This window comes from Erinaceus europaeus, chromosome 11, assembly GCF_950295315.1.
Source record: "Erinaceus europaeus chromosome 11, mEriEur2.1, whole genome shotgun sequence".
In the NCBI taxonomy this organism is placed as follows: Eukaryota; Metazoa; Chordata; class Mammalia; order Eulipotyphla; family Erinaceidae; genus Erinaceus; species Erinaceus europaeus.
Genome location: NC_080172.1, coordinates 90854224 through 90874575, shown reverse-complemented (window position 1 = coordinate 90874575; position 20352 = coordinate 90854224). Strand labels below are relative to the sequence as shown.

The following is a 20352-nucleotide window of genomic DNA, read 5'->3' as shown; positions in this document are numbered from 1 at the left end:
CACCTCCCACCCCACCATAAACCATAGATGAGTAAAGCTCTGTTTAAAAAAAAAAAAAGGAGAAGCAACTTCATCTAACAACCTTTTCTGAAGGGTGGGAGAAATAGCATAATTTTTGCATAGTGGTTATGTAAATACACTTTCATGACTGAGGCTCCAAAGTCCCAGGTTTAATCCCCTGTACCACCAGCCAGAGCTGAGCAGTGCTCTGGTTTCTCTCTTTTCCTCCGTGTTTTTCAACATTAAAATACAATTAATTTGGGAGTTGGGCGGTAGCACAGCAGGTTAAGCGCATGTAGCGCAAAGTGCAACAACCAGCATAAGGGTCCTGGTTCCAGCCCCTGGCTCCCCACCTACAGGGGAGTTGCTACACAGGCAGTGAAGCGAGTCTGCAGATGTCTATCTTTCTCTCCCCCTCTGTCTTCCCCTCCTCTCTCCATTTCTCTCTGTCCTATCCAACATCATCAATAACAACAATAAAAACTACAACAACAACAAAAAAACAAGGGCAACAAAAAGGGAAAATAATTTAAAAAAAATTTTAAATACAATTAATTTAAAAACTTTTTAAAAATATTTTATTTATTTATTAATGAGGAGGGTAAACAAAAATAGGCAGGCTAGGAATAGTGAAAAAAAATCAGAGAAATGACATATGTGATTATTTTTGCTAATTTTCCTCATAACTTAAACCTGAGGCCTGACACCCACCAAACCTGTGGTATCAGAACAGGCAGCAAAGACAAAAAGAAACTCTTATCAGAAGAATAGGGGAAAAAAAAGAATAGGGAAAAGAATAGGTTTTAAATTTTGTAATTTAAAACTTTTGGGTTTTGACCTGAAGTTTAGAGTCTAAGCTTGAAAGTTATAAACCCAGTCTTTCTAGATATGGAAACCCATCTGGAACTAGGAGTGGGAGACCTTGTGGTCTGAAGAGTTGGATTCTGGCCTCTGGCCCATGTCAGGTGCTGCAACTATGGCAGGCAGTTATAACTCCAAGAGAAACTTCATTATTTCTTGCAAGAAGTTCAGGAAATAAGGATCCTGCAAACACAGTGTAGAGAGGACTATAATGAAAAGGAAGGCCTAAAGAAGAGAATCTCTTAATTCTATGTATGTGAACACAGAAAGTCTGTGTTCACACTAAAACTGAGTATCCATAAGATAGACACAAAGTTGCATAGTAGAAGATATGTGGACTGTCCTACCATTTACACTATCGTTCCAGTTCAAAAATAAGTATTGTGTATATGAAAGAGACACAAAGCAATATAGCAAAGTCTGAAAACTTCACTTGAGCCAAAACCCACAGAAGACGAACCTGAACTTGTATAATCATAACTGAACTGGATTGTCTCCTAAAACAAAACTCCCAAAACCAAAATCATCCCCTCCCAAGGCTTTTAGTAAAACCTGGAGTTTATGGAACATAATAAGCAAAATGTTCAGGGTAAGATATATACATATAAATATTCAATATTCAAATAACTGAAAAAAATTAGTAGTCAAGGAAAAATACCATTTTTAGTGGCATGTTCCTGAATACACACTATCTCTCAGAAAGTCTTTATAGTAGATATACTACAAAGTAGCTCTGAATGCTCTCTCTAGCATATTTCTGCATCTGAATCCCAGAATAATATTTCTGGGTTGGCGGGTGGGGGTGCTGGCACACTCCAAGGAAGCACACACATTACCATGCTCAAAGACGCAGGGTTAGAGCCCTGCTCCCCACATGCAAGGAGGATGCTTCTCAAGAAGTGAAGCATATTTGCAGGTAGGTGTCTTTCTGTCTATCTCCCCCTCTCCTTTCAATTTCATTTTTTCTAATCAATTAAAAGAAAAACAAAAGGGGGGGGAATGGCCGCTGATTGACGGATTAATAGTGCTGTCTGTGATCCCCAGTTATAACTCTGGTGAAGAAAGAGAGGAAGGGAGGCCGGGTGGTGGCGCACCCGGTTGAGCGCACATATTACAATGCACAAGGACCAGGGTTCGAGGCCCCGGTCCCCACCTGCAGAGGGAAAGCTTTGCAAGTGGTGAAGCGGGGCTGCAGGTGTCTCTCTCCCTATCTCCCCTCCTCCTCTCAATTTCTGGCTGTCTCTATCCAATAAATAAATAAATATAATAAAAAATTAAAAAAGAAAAGAGAGGAAGGGAGGGAAAGAGGAAGGAATGAAGGAAGGGAGGGAGGAAGGAAGGAAATTAATTCTAGGCTGGCATGAAAGCTCACCTATAAAGGCACCCACTTTGCCAAAAATACGATCCAGGTTCCAGTACTGGGGCAAGATTCTGTGCTCTTTTCTTCTATCCCTCTGGCTCTTGCTGAAATATATATATATATATATATATAACCTTGCAAAGATCAGCAGTTTACCAAACTAAACAGAAATTAAAGCTTTAAAAAACAACATATGTGGTCCGGGAGGTGGCACAGTGATAAAGCTTTGGACTCTCAAGCATGAGGTCCCGGGTTCGATCCCAGGCAGCACATGTGCCAGTGATGTCTGGTTCTTTCTCTCCTCCTATCTTTCACATAAATAAAAACATATATATATATCCAATATACAGAAGAATGCTACCTCTTGAGTAAAATAATGGGGTGAGTTTGAAAAAAAACGGTAATTTTAACAGTATTAGCAATATCTTAATTCTAGAATTATTGGCTGGTGGTTCTCATCGCTTACATTTTTTTTTTTTTGCATCAAAAAAGTTTCTAAACGATATTCCGTGTGTATAGTGCGAGGTCAGAGTTCTTAATTACTTTTTTTTAACCACAAAACTGCTCAGCTCAGGCTTTTGGTGGAGTGGGGGCTTGAACCCGGGACTTTGGAGTCTTAGGCATGAGAGTCACTTTGCATAACCATTGTGCTATCTACCCCCGCCCTAACTCTTCATGACAAGAATTTCTCCAATAACTTTAATATTGAACCATACCTCACGCCCTAAGAAAACAGGCCCCAAACTGTTTCACAGTCACTTCCGCCCACGCCTTTGGCCCCGCCCATCTGAACGGAAGTACTTCCCATTCCCATCCTCCGGTCTGTAGGGGGCTCTCCGAGGCTTCTCATTTCATCGAAGCCTCCCGCCTGGGCTGACTCTGTGGTGCCTACTTGATTAGAGGTGGAGAGAACATTTGCGTTATAACTCTTTCGGGTTGGGAGAAAATCGTACAGGCATTTTTATTGAGCACTAACGTTCAAACTCAAGCCCAGACGAGTGCCTTTATTTAACAAAAGGTGACGCAGTTGCGAGTGGGAATCAGGCGACCCAAGGGCAGCCCCGCCGTGCGGGAGGCCCCCGGCCCGCTTCCTCCTGTGAAGACGTAGCTGCGGGTGGCTGTGGTGGCGGTGACCAAGATGTCGACCAAGAATTTCCGAGTCAGTGACGGCGACTGGATTTGCCCTGACAAAAAGTGAGTTGGAGGAAGATCTGGGGGGTGGGGTGGGGTGGGGTGGAGTGGGGGGATCGGGACGAATTATATCGGTGAAAGCTTTCTTAGGTTGATTCGACCTTTTCTGTATTTTTTTTTTTTTTTTACGATCTCGGGTGCATCAAAGCTGGGGTGAGGTGGCGAAGAGCCGGCTCCCAGGCCGGAAGGAAAGGGGCTGCCGACCATCTCACGACGAGGTCTCGGGCGAGTGTTTTGAATGTACGTCCCGCGTTAGCGCGACGTTCTCTCGTAATGGAGAGCGCGCCGGCCTGGCCTTTGCCCTCGCCCCCACCCCGCCCCCCAGTTTCCATCGGGGCCTCGCCCCGCGCTCGGCCTGCGGCTATTGGGTCGCCTCCACGTGACTCGAACCCGCACAACTTGACTCCTGCTCCCCGGAGGCGTTATCGACACCCCCCCCCCCCCCGCCGCCGCCAACTCAGCTTTTAGCTTCTCTTCACATTTTATTTTAAAAAATCGTCGTCTTCGACATCCTGTTTATTTTCTGATTTACTTATTTTACTCAAATATTAACCTTTCCTAGGTTTGGAAAATGTCCTACTTTTTCCCATGTAGCCCTTTCATTTTCTCCAAGAATGAAAACTTTCGCCTTGAGAACTAATAATAAATTTTTTTTTTAAAAAGGCCACTAAGTCCTCCCAGACCTGAAACACGTGTCTGATGAGTGACTCTGCCTTTGGGTATCGGTGCGGCCCCGTGCATTTGTCTCAAAGTGTTCAGATTTTATTGTTGAGTGCTTAAACAGGTGTACGTGTCGGGGCAAAAACTGCGGAAAGTAAATGTCTTAATAGTGGAAGTCGAAGTGCAAGTAAACATGGGGCCGGGTGGTGGCGCACTAGGACCCAGGTTCGAGGCCCCAGTCCCCACCAGCGGAGGGAAAGCTTTGTGAGGAAGCCGTGCTGCAGTCTGTGGTTCTCTAATATTCCCTCCCTCTCCCCCCCTCCCCTTTTCTTCTTACCCCTTCCCTCCCTCTTCATCCCCCCTCCCTCCTCCTTTTTCCCTTCCCTTCCTTCCCCCCCTCTCCAGCTCTGGCTTATGGTGGGTGTTGTGGGGTGTTCAACCTGGGACTTTGAAGCCTCAGACATGAGTCTCTTTGCACAAACATTATGCTATGCTATCTACCCTCCCCGGTTATCTATTTCTCTTACTTTCTATATACCCTCCCCTCGATTTCTGTCTATCCAATAAATAAGGATAATGAAATAAAAAAAATACAAATAAGCCTATGATTTTTCTACCCCTTAGCTCTCAAATAGTTCATGATAGTAAAGAGGGGAAAACTTGCGAGCAAATACATCTGGGCTTAATTCTTGGTTTGCTACTTGCTGTAAGATTATTTTTGCTTCAAGCCTGAGGTTGAGGGTCCTGGCAGTGGCACCACTGATTGAGCGCAGGTGTTACAGTGCTCAAGGATGTGGGTTCAAGCCCATGGTCCCCACCTAAAGGGGGGCAGCTTTACTAGTGACTAAGCAGTGCTGCGGGTCTCCTCCACCCTCTCTGTCTACCTCTTCCCTCTCAATTTCTGTCTCTATCCAATAAATAAAGACAAATGAGATGGAACCAACTCCCACTGTGGGGAGATAAAGTACACATTTCCTTAGAATTTGCCTTCCATCCACAGTTCGAAGCAGTTTAGATGAAGTGTTTAATTGCAGTTCAACAATTACTAGCAAGGGACCAAGGAATTCAACAGAGCAAACACCTAGTGTGTTAAATATAAGAAATACAAAAATCCTAAAGGTGGGCCAATGGAAAGAAAATGAATACACCAATATGCCTTTTTTTAATAATATTTATTTATTTATTCCCTTTTTGTTTTTTAAAGTTATGATCACTCTCAGTTGCATCAAGATGAAGCAACCTGAAGAATCTCAAGTGTATTTGAACATAATAAAAACAAGTGATAGGCTACAAATAACATTGAGTGGTGAAATCTTCACTGAAAGTAATTTAAAAGGCACAAACTAGTTTTTGATTTTTGTGTTGGAATCTTGTAAAAAATAGTGTGCTTTTGACAGTGTCATTGATGACACCATATCCAAACATTTGAGATGAATTTATTATGGGTATTACAACTAGGAATATGGTGTTTCACAGTGCAGTCAAGATCACACTGCCCACTTCATATCTGATATCTTGACACGATTTTAGTAATGCAGGTATAATTATTAAATTATTCATCATAATTAAAATGTAAACCGGTTTTCAAAAGGTAACTTTTAAGTGACATTCAGCATTTAGTGTGCTTCTACCCTATGCAATAATTTTTATCCTAACAACCTTATCTTCTTTACTTATGCTAAGTGTAAAGAACGTTTTATCAAGATCTGTGAATTCTTTTGGTATATTTGCATTCTCCACTTTGATGTGTCCTGAGGGCTTTTCTTTCCCTTCTTGTCATGATGGTCTGCCAGGTGAATTAACCAGGTGAATTATTCGGGTAGTGAGAGACAGGTGAAGGAGAAAGAAGGTATACCACCTACAGCTTTTCCTGGTCCTGTGAGAGCTGAAGCCTTTAAGCTGGGTCACGCCCATGGCAGTGCAGGCACCTTCAGCTATAATAACTTCACACATTGTGTGTGTGTGTATGATTTACATTTTGAAGGTTTTTTTTTTTAAATCACTGGAACTTCATTGGTCTTTGAAGTAGAGTCAAGTTTCATTCCAACTTCTGGGGAATTTCATTATAATAAGTAGTAGCTATAAATAGGAACACACTTAAATACAGAGATCATTTGTTACCAAGATCATATAACTAGTAAGTGGAAGATTGCCATTTCTTGTCTTAGTTTGAATTTTTCCACCTTAATTATGGTAATTTTGAATAGTTAATACTGATTTTTGGCATGATTGAGATAACATTGGCCGTTCTGGATGCAGATATATGCTAAAGCCTTCTTAAAATCAGTGTACATAGAATTCTTGTACATTGAAAAGATATGTATAAATGTCTTATTTCTTCAGGTGTGGAAATGTAAACTTTGCCCGAAGAACTAGCTGTAATAGATGTGGTCGAGGTAAGCATTTAAAGAAACTTCCATTGATGTTTATTATAGTTTTTTTTTTTTTTATTATTAACCCGTTTTCATATTGCACTATTTTCTTTCAGAGAAGACAACTGAGGCTAAGATGATGAAAGCTGGGGGCACTGAAATAGGAAAGACACTTGCAGAAAAGAGCCGAGGCCTATTCAGTGCTAATGACTGGCAGTGTAAAACGTATGTATTTCGAATTATTAGACACTCTTCCATAATCAGTCATGTAATTAGCCACTGCCCTTTTTTTTTTTTAGTTACATTGACAAAGCATAGTAAAATAATAAAATCTGACACTTAATTATAAATGGTTCTTCTTTTTTTTTTTTTTAAAAGGTTTTATTTATTTATGAGAAATAGGGGAGGAGAGAAAGAACCAGACATCACTCTGGTACATGTGTTGCTGGGGATTGAACCCAAGACCTCATGCTTGAGAGTCCAATGTTTTATCCACTGCGCCACCTCCCCGACCACTTAACTTACCTTTTTGACACAAGGGTTATCTGTCATTGGGACTCTTATGCCTGCACAATGACTTCACCATTCCCAGAGACCTTTTTCTTTTTTCTGATATAGAGAGAAGTGGGGGTGGGATCAGAGAGACTTGGAGCACTGCTTCATGCAGCTTCTACTTCCTGCAGGTAGAAGTCATGGGCATGAACACTGATCCCTGTGTGTGGTAGTGGGTGTACTCTACTGAGGACCACCTTGAACCCCCCCCCAACTCTACATTTAATTATGATAATCACTGTTAATATGGTAGAGTGTATCAATAAAACAAATGCTTATGGTGAACTGACAAAAAAAGTAGGAGGGATATTTAAAAGCACTAAAACTTTTGGTTCAAAAGTTTGATCTTTATCATTAATTTGAAATAAACCACAAAATTCCTTTGCCTGTTTACAGAGTAGTTTTCAAATTAGAGATTGCACCATAGTTATTAAATATGTGGGATTTTGATTTTCAAATTCTAGGTTGATTTTTTTTTTCAACTCTCCATCTTTTTTTTTTTTAATTAATTTTATTTTTGAGAGAGATGCAGGGAGACACACACACACACACACACACACACAGAAACACTGGAGCACTGCTCAGCTCTGGCTTATGGTGGTGTGGGGGATTGAACCGGGGACTTAGGAGCCTTAGGCATGAGAGTCTGTTTGCTAACCATTATTTTGTCTCCCCTGCCTTCACTCTATCTCCTTATTCTGAGGTGAATTTACAGACTGAGGAAATAATAGAAAGTTTTAAAAAGTTTTCCACTGTTGGTACCAAAATTCATACATAAATTTGTTGTTTATTTCTCAGTATTCTTCCAATAGTATAATAGTATAGTTTTGGTGGTGGTGGTGGTTTTTTTTTTTTTTTTTTTTTTGCCTCATGGGTTATTGCCAGCACTATGAATCCACGACTCCTAGAGGCCACCTTTTCCCTTTAGTTGCCCTTATTATTGTTGTTACTGTTGGATAGGACAGAGAGAAATGGAGAGAGGAGAGGAAGACAGAGGGGGGGAGAGAAAGATAAACATCTGCAGACCTGCCTGTGAAGGACTCCCCTGCAGGTGGGGACCCAGGTGCTCAAACTGGGATTCTTAGCTTTTCGACATGTGCACTTAACCCACTGCCCCGCTATGCTACTGCCACCACCACTGCCCCCTCACCCACCCACCCCCGTGTTTTTTTAATGTAAATAATTCAGTCAATTATTCCCTCTTCAGTCTTTGCGGTGTCCTTAGAAAAAGTTTCTGCAGTGCAGTTCTGCGGTTTGAGCCCCTAACTCCCCACCTGCAGGGGAGTCGCTTCACTAGTGGTGAAGCAGGTCTGCAGGTGTCTATCTTTCTCTCTCCCTCTCTGTCTTCCCCTCCTCTCTCCATTTCTCTCTGTCCTAACAACGATGACATCAATAACAACAATAACTACTAATAACCACGACAATAATGAAAAAATAATTTGGGCAACAAAAAGGGAAAATAAAATTAAAAAACAGTTTCCGTACAATAGTGACTTAGTCCTATTTGTTTTCAAACACTAGAATATGTGAAATTATGCTATTCTTATATTTTAGTTTATTGATTCAGTATTTTCTTTTCTAAAGTTGCAGCAATGTAAATTGGGCAAGAAGGTCAGAGTGTAACATGTGTAATACTCCGAAGTATGCAAAGTTAGAAGAACGAACAGGTAAGATAATACCACTTACAAGGTGATTTTGAAACCCCCAAAAGTTGATAATTCTTTAACCCCTTCTCAGAATAGTAATCAGTCTTTACCTCTGAGAACCTGATCTTTTTTTTTAACTGCATTAAAAATGACTGTATTGAAACAAATTTCAATGTCCTTTGCCATGTATTTTTACTTTTCCAAATTAGCTCCAGTTTTCATCCCAGTAAAACTTCATTATGATTTCAGACTACTTCACTTTGTGAATAGTGAAATTAGTTCTTGGTTCTTATTCAAATCAGTTCTCCCTGTAGAGAGGAAAGTCCTTTAAAACATGGTTGTAATAAAGATTTGAGCATGTATTTTCACTTAATTAGTTCATAAAATGCCTAAGTCAGATTTTGAAATTGAAACAAGATAAATGTGAAATTCTCCAGTTAAGGTTTCTCACTATGAAACTGGTCTTTTTAGTGATTGTTTTGACCTGCTTCTTAATGGTTAGTAATCTGTTGGGTTGATAAGCAACTGTCATTGATAAAATTTTCTTTTCCTAATTGGACAAGTTTTTGTCATTTTAGTGATTGGCATGGTTAACACTTTTGTTCTCCTTTTTCTTTTTAGGATATGGTGGTGGTTTTAATGAAAGAGAAAATGTTGAATATATAGAAAGAGAAGAATCTGATGGTGAATATGATGAGGTAAAAAGCTACATTAGTGTGAAGCCTGAATATAATCTAGCAAGTTTATTTTATTTATTAAAAATTTTATTAAATTTTTTTAAAAATTTAATAAAATTTATAAAATTTAAATTTTATTAAATTTTTAAAAATTTTATTAAAAATTTTAATTATTTTTTTTTTAATGATTGAGGGAGACAGACCATGACACTGCTCAACTCTGACTTATTATTTCTAATTAATTATTTTATTTATTTTTACCAGAGCACTGATCAGCTCTGGTTTATGGTGGTGCAGGGGATTGAACCTGGGACTTCGAAGCCTCAGGCATGACAGTCTGTTTGCATAACCATTATGCTCTCTACCCCTGCCCAACTCTGGCTTACTATTGTGGGGCCCCAATTGCATCTGGGACCTCAAAGCCTCAGTCATGAATGTCTTGCATAGCCACTATGCTGTCTCCCCAGACCTTTCTTTTCCTTTTCCTCTCCTCTCCCCTTCTCCCCTCTTCCCTCCCCTCCCCTCCTTCTCAACCAGAGCACTGTTCAGCTCTGGCTTATGGTGGAGCAGGGGGTTAAACCTTAGACTTTGGACCCTCAGGCATGAGAGTCTCTTTGTATATCTATATGCTGTCTACCTCCGCCTTACCATTTTCTTTTAAATACAGAAAAATAAAGACATTTGGGTGGGGGGGCTATTTTGATACATTGTCACCTGACATAAATATAACAAAACTTCTTTTCTAGTTTGGGCGTAAAAAGAAAAAATACAGAGGGAAGGCAGTTGGTCCTGCATCTATTTTAAAGGAAGTTGAAGACAAAGAATCTGAGGGTGAAGAAGAGGATGAGGATGAAGATCTCTCTAAATATAAATTAGATGAGGTAATCTTCACTTATTCTTTTTTATATTTGTTAGCTTGTTTTGTTTCCTCTTTATCATATATAAGCTATAACATGAATATTGAGAGACTTTGGTCCTAGATGAAGATATATTTTTAATTTGTTCTCAAAAAGGTTGGAGCATCCAATCTTTCACTCTTCTGCCTCTGTAGATATAGCAGTGATTGAAAGAGAACACCCTTTTCTCACAGAAAAAAAATATTCTAGAGGTAATCAAATAAATGAATAAGATAATTTAGATAGCAGTACTTGAACACCTGATCGTTAAAAGCTATCTGGGCTTCAGTAGACATGGATGATTTTTAAGAATGTAAAATTCGAGTTGAGACTTGAATGATATAAGGAAAAAACTGGAAACTTGCAGTTCAGAGCACTTTCAGACAAAACAGCAAATAATAATTCTACAAAACAAGCTAAAATTATTAATCATAGACTAGAGGGAAGGATGTACTGTGGGGTCAGTAACAATGCTGACTGGTGATGTTCTTTCTCTTGGGCCAGAGTGTAAAGTTTTATGGTCATGAATAGATTCTGATTGATATATTAAGGTCTGATCATAAGACACCTTCCAGTACAACTGAAATATGTAGGAAATATTTTAAGCTTTTAAGAGAAAGCAAATGAGTTTTTTGGCTTGTTTTTCAGAGTTATAATTCTAAAATATTGACTTGTCAGGGTGGCTGAATAGATTCCCAATAATATACTAGTGAAAAAAATAAAATGGGGTGGGAGGGTTGGGCAGTATTGCAGCGGGTTAAGCGCACATGGTGTGAAATGCAAGGACTGGCATTAGGATCCAGGTTTGAGCCCCCAGCTCCCCATCTGCATGGGGGTCGCTTCACGAGTAGTGAAGAAGGTCTGTAGGTGTCGATATCTTTCTCCCTCTGTCTTCCCCTCCTTTCTCCATTTCTCTCTGTCCTATGCAATAATAACAAGGGTAACAAAAGGGAAAAATTAGCCTCTAGGAGCATTGGTTTTGTAGTGCAGGCACCTAGACCCAGCAATAACCCTGGATGCAAAATAAAATGGGATGGATACAAGGACACTTAAAGAGTATTAAGTGTAAACTTGGCTGGATTATGAATCTATGCCTTATGACACAAAAAAGGGACAGTATGATTTGGAGTCTTGCTTTAAAAGGTCTGAGATAGTTATATATTACAGATGAGATACAGTTTCATATGAGGGGAACAAAAAGCACCACTGTTGTTATTGGTGATAGGTAAGGGTGGGGGGAACCCAGAAACTTCAGGTATCAAAGTTCAGTGCTGCCAATTGAGTTGCTAACCCCAACTGATTGCAATAATATCTTAATGTCTAAATGTAATTGATTCTGAATTTTTGTCAGGATGAGGATGAAGATGATGCTGATCTCTCAAAATATAATCTTGATGCCAGTGAAGAGGAAGATAGTAGTAAAAAGAAATCTAATAGACGAAGTCGTTCAAAATCTCGATCTTCACATTCACGATCTTCATCACGCTCATCCTCCCCCTCAAGTTCAAGGTCTAGGTCCAGGTAAACGGGTACAGGTCAAGGGTAACACCAGTCAAAATGTCAGTATCTAACTTCTTTATAAATTTTATTTTATTTTGTTTTTTGCTAAACTTCCCCTTTTACTTTAGAAATTCCATTTGTAACTTAAAAGATAAATTTTCTATCTTTAAGACATAAATGTAGTACTTTCAGAAGTAGATTTTCAAGAATCTACTTAGTTATAGTATGTAGTGGTATTTAATTATCTAAGGGACTCAGATTCAAAAGTTAAGAAAAGTAAAAAGATTTGTAATTTCACTGATAATGCAAAAGACTACTGTAGAACTTTTAATCAAGTCAAGTCATTTCTTATACAGTGTTTCAGTCATTTCCTTTGTAGGTATTCTGAATAAAGGAGCAAATTCAGCAATAATCTATTAACTTAGTGCTCAAGATTTTGAGGTGCCCATGAATAAAAAATAATGAATTAAATTTGTGTTGTACTTAAGTAGCATTGCAGTTATGTATAATTTTAATAAATATTTGCTGATCGTTTTGTCAGTAATAAAATTTTGGGTGATAAAAAGAAATGCCTTGTATAAACAAGTTTCCTTGAAGTTTTATTTGGCTAAAACCATTGAGAATTAATTTTAATATTATCTTTGGAATAAAATGCTTGCTGATTAAGCATTGGATACTTTATAACCTCTGAAAGCTTAAGAGAATAATTTATAATATATAAAGAATAAAAGGATAAAACTCAAGGTATAAGCTAGATTTGACAGGTTTTATATCCCTGGTAATTTTTAAAATTAACACGTGGTATTTCAGTAATGTAGTTTCCTGAAATGACAGAATTGTTGATGTTCTTTTCCTTAGATTGTCTATGATTCAGGAAAAACAGTTTATAGACAGACAAAAGGTTGACATAATTAAATATCAACTAGAAGTCATTGAAACAAGTTTTAGGAGATTGATAGGCATTTCAGAGAAGTTATATAAACTGTACCATTCAGTATTTCTGAATACCTAAAAACTTTTGTAACTCTTTAAATATTTATGAACGTATTCAGTATGTTAAAGTGATACTATTAAATGAATTTCTATAATGTTGAAAGATTATTATTAAATGTAGCCACACTTGAAAATGCTAGTTAATTTTTTAGTATTACTTTGTACTTTGACATGAGATTTAAAATACAGTTTTAAAAAGTTTACCTCCATATACTGTTTTGAAAAAGGTATATCTCAAATTAGGCTTTTTTTTTTTTTTCCTATTTAACCATGAAAATGAACTGTATTGGCATGTCCTTCTTTCAGTGTTCAGATGACAAAATTTGCTTAAGTTGTTCTGGAAAAAAAAAATCCTTCCATGTTGTTCCAGGTCCCGTTCAAGAAGTTCATCCAGTTCACAGTCAAGGTCTCGTTCCAGTTCCAGAGAACGTTCGAGATCTCGTGGGTCGAAATCAAGGTGAATGAGGTAGCATCTCTCTGTAAAGCAGAGAGGAAAAAAAATACTTAAAGGCTGCAGAAGGTGTTGCTGCTTTTTTTCCTCTTTTTAATTTTTTATTTTTTCCGCTTCTACTTGTCAATTTTATTTTAGCATTAAAAACTAATGCAATTGCTATAAGCTTAATTTTTCCACCATGAAATGTTTCCATTGCCAGCAGTATGCCAAGACATTCCCATGATTGAATTAAGGTGGCAATTTTGTGTAATGCAAAGTTTGTTATTTTTCTTCTAAAATGTGAAGTACAGTGATGAAGATGAATCTTATTTCAATCTTTGTATATTAAGTTATGTTTGCAGTTGTTAAAGTTAGAAACATGCAAATAACATTTACTTATTTTTAAAAGGAAAACAGTTCTATCATCAGACCCTTTTGCAAAAGCAATAATATCAGTATCAACAGGAACTAATTTGCCTTTTCTATCAAAATAAAATTACTGGAGGGATTTACATATATTTTCATTGCTTTTTAATGTAATACAGAAAAATGTAGCTCCTTGTGTAGCATAAATTCCACAAACTGAATCAAGGCTGTGCTTCAGTACTGTAGGGAGACTGGTCTTGAGTAAGCATTATTGTTGACTTCGATTGATTGCACTTCTGCCTGTAGAAGGAAACCATTTGTTTTAAGAAATGCAGTTTTTGCTCTTTGTGACGTTTTCTAAACTTAATTAAAATATGCTGCCTTTTTGAAAGTTAATTTGTTTATGTTAAAGGCACCTAATATGAATGAGAAGTCTGTAAAATTCCACTTATATTTCACATTGAAGTTTATGGTGGCTTGTTTGAGAGAAATAACAATAAATGAGAACCAAATATATGGTATTACACAGCAGTTGGAATTTAATAGCATTAAAGAGCAAAGAATGATATACACATTTCTATTATGCCAATACAAAATAGAGAATGAGTTTATTGTTCTATATTACCAATGTCTTGATCCTTTTATTTGAGTTTTTAGCTGTAGGTACTTAAGTCCTTGGTTCCACTGGGAAGCTTTATAGTTAAAGTATATAGAACAACCTTCATATTCTTCCCAAATAGTTTTTTGCTGTTGTTGCTTATAACTTTCCAAAGAATTCTCCTTTTTGGGCTTTCTGATTTTGTTTTAAGCCCAAAGGCGAATTTCTTGGGAAGTTTGAGCTAAATTCCTTCAACCAAAATACTTAAGTGAAGAAAAAAATTGCATTTAGGCATTTGCACATTTACTTCTACCTGAAACATGTGAATGTCAGTACTTCATATTTCATGAATAGTGGTCTTTCATAAAAATAGTATAGAGCAAATTTTATTTTTCTTTGAATACTTAGCAGATTAATAGTTACTGTTCCTTCTCATTTATGTCCTCTATCCCTGCACTTTCTATAGCAACCTGCAAGTTATTATAGGAATTATTTTCTTTAGGAAGTTGTATGTAAGATGTATATTTTTCCTCAAGTGGAGACAGTTATATAGTGCAAATGCATTGTTTCTTGTTGATTTTGCTATTTTATATATTAAGTGGGGAGAATTAAATTTGAGAGATATAGTTAAAGCAATTGTATTTAAATAGAATTGCTTTCATGGTTGAACCAGAAGTCTTCTCTTGTATGCAGTAAGTATTTCTTCTTAAGAAAATTTCATAGTTATACATCCTGTTTATTTTTCAAACTGTTAACGTGTCTCATTTCTTCTTTTAATGAACTGTTTGATTTGTTTCTTAATGAATGAAGATCCAGCTCCAGGTCCCACAGGGGCTCTTCTTCCCCACGAAAAAGATCTTATTCAAGTTCATCATCTTCTCCTGAGAGGAACAGAAAGCGAAGTCGTTCTAGATCTTCTTCATCTGGTGATCGCAAAAAAAGACGAACAAGATCACGGTCACCCGAAAGGTTTGGGTTTCTGTAGAAATAAGAATGGGTGTTCTTTAGTCTGTTTAGTTGATGACTACCTAGTCAAGGATTATATTTTCATGATCTCTTTTTTTTTCAACTTTTAAGTTATACTTTATACCTTTGAACTTCATAAAAACAGATCAGTTACTTTGTTTATTCTTTCTGTTGTAATGAGGTTGTTTAGAAAAGCTGTAGATCAAACCACTCTTTAGAAATACCTGATAGTTTTTTTCCTTGATTATTTTTTAGTAGTGATTTAATATTTATTTACAAAATTGTAAGATAATGGGTATAATTCCACACTTTTCCCACCACCAGAGTTCTGTGTCCCTATTCCCTCCATTGGAAGCTGCATTAGTTTTCCCAAGATAACAGATATGGATTGACTATTATTTCTATAACTATATATTTTATACATATATATATTCACCCATTTTTTTTCTGTGGTCCTGCCTTCTCTTCTTTTCACACCTACTACTACTTGAGTGTCCTTCCTTCCTCCCCCTTCCTACTTTCTCTTCGGGTTCTGATGGAATTGGAGTTCAGAGCCCTTTAGTCACCTTCCCATAACATTTACTTCTCTGGGAGTATGAACCAAAATTCTTTGATATTTTTATTACTTACATTTTTATTTTCATAAGCAGTATAGCCAACTCTTGGTTATTTTTATATTAAGATTTTAACTCAGAACATTCCAGGAATTTTTATACATATTTGCACTATTAACCTTTACACTAAATATTATAAATCAGGATTTGGGGTTTACTTAAATACATGTAAATGTATCTCTACTGCTAATTATTTTGTGCCCCTTTATGAGAAAATTCTTCTTTTAACCATGATACTTTTTTTTCCTCATTATGAGGCCGCCGCCCCCCCCAAGACCTTTACTTCATTACTTTTTATATATTTACTTTTTTTTTTTTTAAGTTGGAAAGTTCAGGTGTCAGGTATCATCCTTTTCAGAACAGGCTAATTAGTTTTTTTTTTCCTTCATTCTTGGTGTCTAGACATTTTAATGGCTTTCTTTGTGATTGGTGCAAAATTTCCACATGCTTTAAGCTTGTGAAAATAAGCATTAGGTATAGTCTGGCTAATATTAGCTTTTACATTTTGAAATGTAGATGTTAATGTTTCACACAACTAGTCTTGTTTCTATGCACTAGCTTTTTAGTTAGACAATTGCTCCATACTGAGTGAAATCTATCCTGTTGCTCTCTCACCACTTCTACATTTTTAAAAATAATCTTAGCCACATATAATACCCCTAGTTTGTTGTCATCTAAACTTAATGGACATGTTCTCTATTCCATAAGCCAGGTGATTGGTGAAAACATTAAACAACCCTGAGCCCAGGGCCAACCCCTCGGAACACCACTACTTTACCCAGGTTGATATATTGACTTATTCATATTAGCTGCATGAATATAAATGAATAGCACAGTCTTCTTGTGTGACTAAGATTTTTCCAAACGTAATTATTTATGAATATATATATATACATGTATATATATTCTCATACACAGAAGCCTTGTTCTGTTTCTCATATACTTACACACTGTCTACAGTGTATCAAAGAGATTGATTTAGTCACACGTCCATTACCAGATTTATGTACCTATATTATCTGTAATTTTGTACATTTTTGCAAGGTTTTCATTACCTTAAATAGTTGAGAGGTGGCTATATCTTAAAATGAGGTTTTTAAAAGACAGAATTTCAAAGTATGGTCATAGTTTTACTGGGCTCACATGTATATGTATCTTCTGTTCTAATTATTTTCTCAACATAATGAGGTTTGATTTTTGTTTTTAAATTATTAAATGATGGTATCTAACTAGGTTGCTAGATTACCTGTTCTCTCCCATTTTGTTTTCCAGGCACCACAGGTCATCTTCTGGATCATCCTATTCTGGTTCCCGTTCGAGTTTGAAAAAGAAATAATGTATTAAAATTTACATTTAAAAAACAAAATACCAGTACAGTGCATGAAACATATATTTTAAGAAGTTGGTGTCTTACTTGGTCAGAAGTGCTGAATCTGCTAGTAGAGGTGCATGCCCTTCATTGCTTTTCAAAATAATGCAACTGTGGGTTGTTTTTTGTTGTTTTCTTTCTTTTTTCCTTTTTCTCTTTTTTCTTTTCTTTCTTTCTTTTTTTTTTTTTTTTTGTGAAATTAAAGATAGTATTTTAAGCCACAATGTTCCAGAATTGATACTCTTGTTCATTACTTCAGCCATTCATTTCATTTACAACCATCTCAGCTGAACTTCTGATATTAGACGAGACTGGTAAACCATTGTTGAAAATGGTTTTCCATTATTGGAAATAGTCTATGTCAACCTATGTTTTAAAACAAAATTATCAGGAAAGGTTTAAACTGGTTGCATAACAACCACTGGAAACTTAAATCTGAAATTCCCTATACTAAGGCATTGTCTTCTTTTATCATTTTCACTTTTTATACCACTATACGTAGTACAGAAAAGTCTTGTGAATTGTAGAAAGAGAAAATATTGCTAGTTTCTCCCATTTGACATGTTTTTGAGCAAGAATGTCTTAAAAGAGTTTACCTCTTATACCACTGTGGTTACCTGATGAAGTGAAAATTCTTATTTTGAAATATTTGATAGATTACAAAGATTTTGTGTGATAGTTTTTAAAAATCCATTTACCACGTAGGATGGCATGGACAAATCTCAGTTATAATGAGGAACAAAGTGAGAAGCTTCTGATTATAAAAGAAAAAGATCAAAACAGGCATTGTGTAATTTATATGAACATTTGTTTTTTTAACACAAGACATAAGTATAAATACTGTTCCTTTCACTTTAAATTACTTATGGCTTAAAATACTTTCAGAATTTTATTCCCTAAAATTAAAATTTGTTCACTTAAGCTCCACTTTTGTCTCTGGTTTAAAAATAAAAGATTTCTCTTAACAGTGTCTTCAGTAACAATGCAAGGTAAGTATATTAAGGGAAATCTACAGTTGTGCTTGGGGACTCTTGTAATTAGAATCAGTACCCACTGAACCTTGTTTCTACTTTTTTCATTTCAAAGTAGTAGACTGAACAAAATATTGTTTGCATTTTTAAATAATTTTTTCTTCAACTGATCTAAAGATGAAAGGAAAATATCTTATGTAGAAATATTTTGATAATATTTTTACAATGAACTTCCCTTTGGTTGCTTTTAATTGTCTTAATTACTATTATTTTCTTTGCTACGTTTACTGTACGTTGCACAAGAACTTTTACTGTCTTGTAATTGTGCCTCAGACTTCTTGAAAGTCTGTCTACCTTCTAAATTGCCCAGATGATAAAGACTCTACATGTTACTGTTGGTTGATTCTTGTGCTTTCTGCATTTAAAACTTCGGCTGTACTTGAAAAAAAAAATGCAAGGCTATAAATTTAGCTATAGTTAAGATTTAGATTATTATGATTTCAATTGGTTTGACTAAACTGTACTAGTTCATTTCATAAGGAAGTGATACTGTAGACAAATGTAAATAAAGCCTGTAAGCCAAGTGGTGTTTGTTAGAAATAAATTAGAATTTCTAAACTCTGATTTATGTTTATTTTAAGCCAATTGCAGTCTAATTACTATATTTTTAGAACTCTATTCAATAATACATTATGCTTTCTCTCTTTTTTTGCTAATGATTGCTTAGTTTCAAACATTTCAAAGTCATGATCACTATAATCTTTGGTACTCACTCAGCTCTTAAATAGTGAAGAATACCCTAACTCCTTAAATTCTCTCAAATAAAATCTTACATATTATTTTGTGTGGTTAAATAGAACATTACAGGGAGTCGGGCAGTATCTCAGCAGGTTAAGCTCACATGGCGCCAAACGCAAGAACTGGTATAAGGATCCTGGTTTGAGCCCCCAGCTTCCCCTCCTACAGGGGAGTCACTTCACAGGCAGTGAAGCAGGTCTGCCGGTGTCTATCTTTCTCTCCCCTTCTCTGTCTTCCCCTCCTCTCTCCATTCCTCTTTGTCCTATCTAACAACATTATCAACAACAATAAAACAAGGGTAACAAAAGAGAAAATAAATAAAAATTAAAAAGTTAAATAGTTTATTAAAAGAAATAGTACATTACAGTGTGCTTTCTGGATTAAAATTTTATAACACCTCTAGCTGTTCCTTTTAATTGATAAGTTTCCAGAAAGTTCCCAGGTGCAGTTCTTTTATCTAAATAATATTGAATGATGTCTTAAAATAAATATCAAAGATTAGGGCAAAGTCTAAATGCAAGACCCATCTCCATATGCAATTATGAAAGGGAAAATGCCATTTTCATCATACATTAAGAGGTGAGGTAGATGATTATGGGCCATCGCTGGGGATGTTAAACTCAGTTTTTTAAGTTGGGATTTGTCTAAATTCACCGTTTTAGTCAGTATTTCTCTTAACCTATTACTCCATTCTTTCTGCAGTCAAGTTACTAGAGTACCATGTCTGCCTACACCCTTTCATAATGGAGCTGGAAGTAGATTTAAACTCAAACCCTTATGGAAAAGGATTATTAAAATATTTTATTTATTAATGAGAAAGGTAAAGAACCAGGCATCACTGTGATACATGTGCTGCTAGGGATTGAACTCAGGATCTCATGCTTGTTAGTCAGTTGTTTATCTGCTGCGCCACTTCCTGGACTACCCATTTATTCTCTTTTCACCTAATGTGTATTTTGCTTTTAGCCACAGACCAATGAGGTTATTTTATTACTCAGATTGTTCCAGCTTTGGCCATTTGTTTGCTTCTACATTCTTTGATGGACCTCTGAGAGTCTCCTGACAGAGAGCAAAATAGATGATGTAACAAAAAGGAAAAATGTGGGGGAAATTATCAGTTAAGGGAGTGGGATCCAGAATTGTAGGGTTTAGGAGAATGACCCTAAGTTAAATAGTTGTTTTGGCCATATAGAGCCACATGGATGCTTTCTTGGATTAAATAAAAGGTACTGACATAAGGAAATGATTAAAATACCTTTGGAAGGTAACACAATGGTTGAAGTGCTGGACTCTGAAGCATGAGGTCCTAGATTCAGTTCCTAACATTGCAAGGTATTATACTATTACTAATGATCATCCTGTCATTAATAAATGCATTTTTTAAAAGCCTCTAAAAGACCTTTAAGAGCATACTGAAGAGAACTAATATTACTCAAACTGTACTAGTTTACTTCATAAGGAAGTGAGTGGTACTGTACACAGATGTAAATAAAACCTGTGAGCCAAGTGGTGTTTGTGAGAAATTAAAA

At 36.4% G+C, this 20352-nt stretch overlaps 1 protein-coding gene across 1 annotated transcript; it reads left to right on the top strand.

Moving 5' to 3' along the window:
- The first annotated feature begins 3115 nt into the window (after window positions 1-3115).
- Window positions 3116-18643, top strand: ZRANB2 (zinc finger RANBP2-type containing 2). Its single transcript, XM_007537986.3, is given in 11 exon segments — window positions 3116-3415; window positions 6416-6468; window positions 6561-6669; window positions 8581-8663; window positions 9264-9340; window positions 10066-10200; window positions 11567-11736; window positions 13079-13165; window positions 14916-14931; window positions 14933-15074; window positions 16958-18643. Coding segments are annotated over 11 exon segments (981 nt in total). The 5' UTR covers window positions 3116-3359; the 3' UTR covers window positions 17011-18643.
- Window positions 18644-20352: the final 1709 nt, after the last annotated feature.